Source organism: Aegilops tauschii, chromosome 5 (genome assembly GCF_002575655.3).
Source record: "Aegilops tauschii subsp. strangulata cultivar AL8/78 chromosome 5, Aet v6.0, whole genome shotgun sequence".
NCBI lineage: Eukaryota > Viridiplantae > Streptophyta > Magnoliopsida > Poales > Poaceae > Aegilops > Aegilops tauschii.
In genome coordinates this window covers 216519860-216525489 of record NC_053039.3, presented here as the reverse complement: position 1 = coordinate 216525489, position 5630 = coordinate 216519860, and the positions used below count along the sequence as shown (strand labels likewise).

Here is a 5630-nt window from a genome sequence, read left to right as displayed (position 1 = left end):
GGTCTCCAATTTATAGACGGAGCTCCCCTCCTATGCGCTCCCACAGGCGAGGTGGTACTAAACGGTCCAACCTCTCTTCTGTTCGCTGGGCATGTCATGTGTTACGCTACACACGATTCATCTTTTATGGGCCTAGTGGACATGTGCAACGCTCTGCAGTGCAGCCTGCTGCTAGCTATTTTGCATGGGCCAGTTGTTGAAGTTAAAAATGGGCCATATCTAACGTGTGGGTAACATACCAGAAGTGAGAATAGGCCTGGTGATGGCCGTGTTCATTACTGCTGTAGGGCTGCCGATGATGACGTGATATGTCATATATCAATGTGTTTAGATTAATGAATAAAATACAATAGGGCATAAGTAGTTTATTTAATTATTTATATTAATCGAGTACCCATCGGGTAACCCACGGGTATACACTTAAACCCATACCCTACCCACGACTAATCAGGTTACCCATGGGTGAAGTCGACAACTCATACCTTACCACGGGTATACACTTAAACCCATACCCTACCCACGACTAATCCTGCCAGGTTGAGGTTTGATACCAGATCGTGACTACAAACACGCAACACGATTGTCCACGTGGAGGCTACAGCATGGGCACAGCTGAAACATTTGCTTCCAAATTTGAAGGCATGCAAATAGCATTACTATTAAGTTCAAAATGCATAAACCTCATCAGTTCAAACATTCGCAGCAGCTCAGAGTTGCAATTGCAATGCATAAACCGGTTCCCAAACAATCTGCCACAAAGCAAGAAAAAAAGCTGGTAACACTATGGGATAAGATCTGTCGCAGCCTAAGCCTTGAGCCTGCCGTAGAACTTCTGCTTCTCGTCAGTGGTCTGGAACCGGCCATGCCCGAACTTGGATGAGGTGTCGATGAACTTGAGCTTGATCTCCTCAAGGGCCAACCGCGAGGTCTGCTTCAACAGGGACTGGCGGAGGGTCACCACTCTCTTCTTGGGGCCCACACAGCAGCCCTTGATCATGAGGTAGTCACCCTTCACCACACCATAGTGAGGGAAGCCACCCATCGGGGTGATGTCCTTCTCAGTCCTGCAAGCACCACCATTGCCGTCAGTTTCATGGAAAATGTTCAAGAGCACAACAGATGAGAGCATGCACCTAATCAGATTCACTCAAAGATACCTGTCAAACTCAGTGCAGGCCTCGTGAGACTCCTGTCCAGACTTGCCCATCTTGTAAATCTTTTTGTTCATCTCTGTGCGGTGGTGGTAACCATTCTGACCAGCACGAGCAACAGTGTAGGAAACCCTAGCAGGATGCCAGGCACCGATACAGGCAACCTTTCGGAGACCCCTGTGGGTCTTGCGGGGAAGGCGGGTCACACCCCAGCGAGTGACGACACCTTCGTACCCCTTACCCTTGGTGACACCAATGATGTCAACCATTTCATCTTTCTGGAAGACCGCTTCAACTGGGACTTCCTTCTCAAAGAACTTGTAGCCATAGTCAACCTTGTCTGCGATGGTGCCACCATTAACCTGGATCTCCATGAGGTGAGCCTTCTTCTGTTTCAAGCCCTTCATCTTCCTAATCTGATATTCAGAAATGGCATAGTAATGGTGAGTGAAACATTTTACAATAAACAGAATACTTGACCAAGATGAACAGGGAAATGGCCATTCACACCTGAGTATGGGCAATAACACGGACTATAGTGGCGTACTTCTTCATTTTCTCAAGCTGCAACTGGATTTCCTTCTTGCCTGCATCACTGTCATACTTGAGGGCATACTTTGTGAACGCCTTCTTCTTGCTCTTGCACCAGTTCTTATAGAACCTTCTCCTCACATCTTCGCTAAGGTGCTGAGCCCAGACAGAGTTGAGAGTGCGAAGGCCACGTGGGGTCTTCACATAGGCCACAAGACCAACAATGACCAGAGGAGGGGTCTCAATGATGGTAACAGCCTCACAGGTTTCCTTCTTGTGGAGCTCTGCAAGATGTAACAACAACCATTTGCGATCTTAAGAATCAACAAGAGCAAACAATCAAGCAAATATAACATGCAGGGCCCTATTAAAAGAAGATAACTTTGGTTGGCAAATATAACATGAAGGGACAGTGTATCCGGCCAGCATGATAAACTAAATAACAAGCTATGCATGCATCTACGTGCCTATTGCTACTTGAAGGTCATGTTACTGTATTATTTACAAAACAAGAATTGTTCCTGTTCATTATTTTCAGTAATGAAACAAACGTGATTAGAATAATGGAAGGGTTAGACATACTGGATCCGGGCTTCTCGACCTCACGAACAATGTGGGTCATTCCAGCCTTGTAGCCCAGAAAGGCAGTGAGGTGGCAAGGCTTCTGTTGGTCATCCTTGGGGAAGGACTTCACTGCATAAGAAAAAACAGACTACTAAGACAAACTCCAGATAAGTATTCACTGAACTGTAAAACCAAGGAAGCAAATAGTTACAGGGTAACAGCAATTTTTAATAGAATTGCCTTATTTGAGGAAAGAATAGATGTGCAAGGGATTTTTAAGACAGATTTCAGGGAACGAAAACTATTTGACACTACTGAAGTTCGCAATGAAATTCTAGAAAGGTGTGAAGCACCATTTGCTACTATTTACAGGATTCAATATAGTGTATCAACAAAACATACTAGTACATCCGAATCAAACAACCTTACAAGCACAATGAGATAGACTATAGGCTATGTGTGAAAACAACACTCAATAACATCAGCATGGAAAGAAACGGCCCGCCATGGAATCGGTGCTCTAATGCAAGTGTTACTCGGTGTGCATACCCTTTCCGCGGTGGCGAGAGCAGCGCTTCCTGGGGAGGAAGCCGAGGGAACCGTGCCTCGGGTGCTCGAACTTGCGGTGCGACATCGCCGCTCCTCTCTTCCTTGCCTGCGATGCCAGAAACAGCCGAGACCATTAGATCTGCAACCATTAGAGCCGCAAACTGCAAATACCAAACGCGCCGGAGTCCCGGTCGCTCAACGCTGAACGCTAGAACAGCGGGAGAATATGACCTCCGCGAAGGAACTACGCGAAAGTGATGGCTTCGGCAGCGGCAGATCGGCGAAGAGGCAGGAGGGATTGTAGCGCGTGCTCACCTGGGGTAGAGCGGACGGCGGCAGCGGCGGCGCAAACTGTGTGCAGAAGGCGAAGCGGGTAACCCTAGTGCTGCTATTTATATATCACTGCGGAATGCGAGGGTTTGGCTTGGGTCCGACAGGAATGCCGGGCTTGGTGGGCTAGGTGCGCGGGCTGGGCTGGAACCCAATGGGCACTCTTTTTTTTTTCTTTAACTTTTCCCAGCACGTATCGATTTGGGTTTGTTGGGGCAACTAGTTGACAAGCGCTCTTTCGGGAGCCTTGCAACTATCACTTGTGGGTCGGTTGAGATCTTCTCATTTGGCACGCCCTTAGCCGCCACCACGTGTCGTGCTCTGGGCACTCTCTTCAGATTTTTTTATTTTCCGCACGCACTTTTGGCTTTTTAATCGGTTTTTTACAGGCTTTTTTACTTTTTTGTTTTTCACATAGGAGTTGTACCGTGCATTTTCCCACGCATCAGAATAATCATGAAAAGCTTCCCCAAAAGCCTAGTGAAAAAATACTTACATGGGTGTGCGCCGGTTTACAAAAAGCACTATAACCGACGTGTAAGGCGACAAATAGGAGTTGTACTCCTTCACAGTTTGCATGGGCTTGTTTTTCTAATGCGTGAAAGTTTAGGGCTCCTTTAATTTTTATAAGACTGTGATCCATAGAATAGTTGCTTTGAATAATTTTTTATTTTCCGCGCGCATCAAAACAATCATAAAAAGCTTCCCAAAAAAACCAATGAAAAAATACCTACATGGGTATGCGTCGGTTTACAAAAAACACTATAACCAAGGCGACAAATAGAAGTTTTACTCCTTCACGGTCTGCATGGGCTTGTTTTGTCTACTGTGTGAAAGTTTAGGGCTCTTTTAATTTTTATAAAATTGTGAACCGTAGAATGTTTGCTCTTGGTGTTATTTAATTTATAGGAATCTAATAGTTAGGAATGATTTCTATTGGATTTTATTTATTGTATTTCAAAGGAGTTGTGCATGAAGTCTAAGCTCTTGGAAATTTTATAAGCCAAGGAATGTAATGGATGCATCCATGCAGTGTTGCAGGCCTGCAACCGTGCAGGCGCCAATGGCGGCGGCCGCCGCACTAGGGTTAGAAATTAAACACACGCCCAAAAAATTTGGTTTGTTTGCCATTAGCTTAATTCCTAGCCACAACCCCTTCTTCACAAGAGCTCCTAATTGGCGCGAGATATGATAACTGGCGCTCCAGCCACAACCCCTTCCTTCGCGAGAGCTTCTAATTGGCACCAGATAAGATAACTGTCACTCACACGCAGGACCATATCGGCCGGCCCAACTACGTTTAGTTTTAAATCGGTTAACTGGTAGACCTGCCACCGTTGACCAGGCGATCATCGATCGTTGATCGTTGACCGTTGACCACAAAGAGTTGACTATTGACATTTTTTAAAAAGGAAAAGGTTCACAAAAGTAAAGAAGTTCAACATTTTGAAAAAGGTTTAGGAAATTTGGAAAAAAAAGTGCCACAGCATTGAGAAAAGTTCATGGTTTTTTTTAAGTTCACTACTTGGAAACGGTTCGCAAAAATGAAAAAATGTCTTCTTTAGCTTTTAGACAAAAAAAACGCGGGAAAAAAACGTGTTTACTTTTTTTATTTTGCTTCCGCGAGAGGCACGGTTTTGCTTCCGCGAGAGGCATGGTTTTGCTTTCGTGAGAGGCACGGCCGTGCCTCTTGGAAACGAAAAAAACGTGTTTTCTATTTTTTTTCCTTCCACGAGAGGCACGGTTTTGCTTCTGCGAGAGGCACAGTTGTGCTCTCACAAGAGGCACGGTCGTGCCTCTCAGGAAAGGAAAAAGTTGCATTTTTTGTTTTTTTTCTTCCGCAAGAGGCACGGTTTTGTTTCCGCGAGAGGCACGGTTGTGCTTTCGCGAGAGGCACGGCCATGCCTCTGGAAAACGGGAAAAAACACGTTTTCTGTTTTTTTCCTTTCGCAAAGGCACGGCTTTGCTCGAGTAAGATGCACGGTTATGCTGTCGCGAGAGGCACGGCCGTGCCTCTCGGAAACGAAAAAAATGCGTTTTCTTTTTTTTCCTTCCGCGTGAAGCATGGTTTTGCTCGCGCGAGAGGCACGGCCGTGTCTCTTTTGGAAAGGGAAAAAACCATGCTCCTGGTTCGGTTTTTTCATCTGGTTTTTTTCTTAAAAAAAAGTTCGCCAACACTTATCAATATGGAATCTAGTTTTCAAGATTTCATCGCGAGGAATCCAATGGTGAAAATGGTTCGAGATTTGGACGCATGGTAAGAGATAAAACATTTTGAATAAACGAATCTATGAAAAAAGGAAAAACTCCCAGGTTACCACTTGTCGCAACCTGGGGAGGAGGGAGTGATCTTTGCAAGGAGTACTCCTCAATTAGTGAATTCGTGGTTTGTTGGGGACAATTCCTATTTGACGCCCGACAAACAGATTATTTTTTTCAGTAACATGAGCGGCAAACAGATGAGCTTTCCCTAAAGCGAGCCATATGTCGCGTCGAGTTGGGCCG

General features: G+C 45.5%; 1 protein-coding gene across 2 annotated transcripts; it reads right to left on the bottom strand.

Annotated features, from left to right (window-relative positions):
- Nucleotides 1-620: 620 nt before the first annotated feature.
- On the bottom strand, nucleotides 621-3230 carry LOC109767329 (large ribosomal subunit protein uL3). 2 transcript variants are annotated; one of them, XM_020326091.4, is made up of 6 exons: nucleotides 3111-3230; nucleotides 2796-2901; nucleotides 2265-2375; nucleotides 1662-1966; nucleotides 1158-1567; nucleotides 621-1064 (listed from the first exon to the last, which is right to left on the bottom strand). In XM_020326091.4, exons 2-6 carry the CDS (start codon nucleotides 2878-2880, stop codon nucleotides 806-808), a joined length of 1170 nt encoding a protein of 389 aa, XP_020181680.1. In that variant the 5' UTR covers nucleotides 2881-2901; nucleotides 3111-3230; the 3' UTR covers nucleotides 621-805. The 2 variants fall into 2 exon arrangements, with proteins under 2 accessions (XP_020181680.1, XP_040245133.1); XM_040389199.3 differs by having other exon boundaries at nucleotides 3027-3148.
- Between the last annotated feature and the right edge of the window lie 2400 nt (nucleotides 3231-5630).

Bases quoted from the DNA above. Each gene is read 5' to 3' on its own strand.
- LOC109767329 (XM_020326091.4), bottom strand. From the start codon at position 2,880: ATGTCGCACCGCAAGTTCGAGCACCCGAGGCACGGTTCCCTCGGCTTC. The intron at 1,568-1,661 runs GTGTGAATGGCC...TCTGAATATCAG, and splicing joins GTGTTATTGCCCATACTCAG to ATTAGGAAGATGAAGGGCTT. The intron at 1,065-1,157 runs GTATCTTTGAGT...TGGTGCTTGCAG, and splicing joins GCCTGCACTGAGTTTGACAG to GACTGAGAAGGACATCACCC.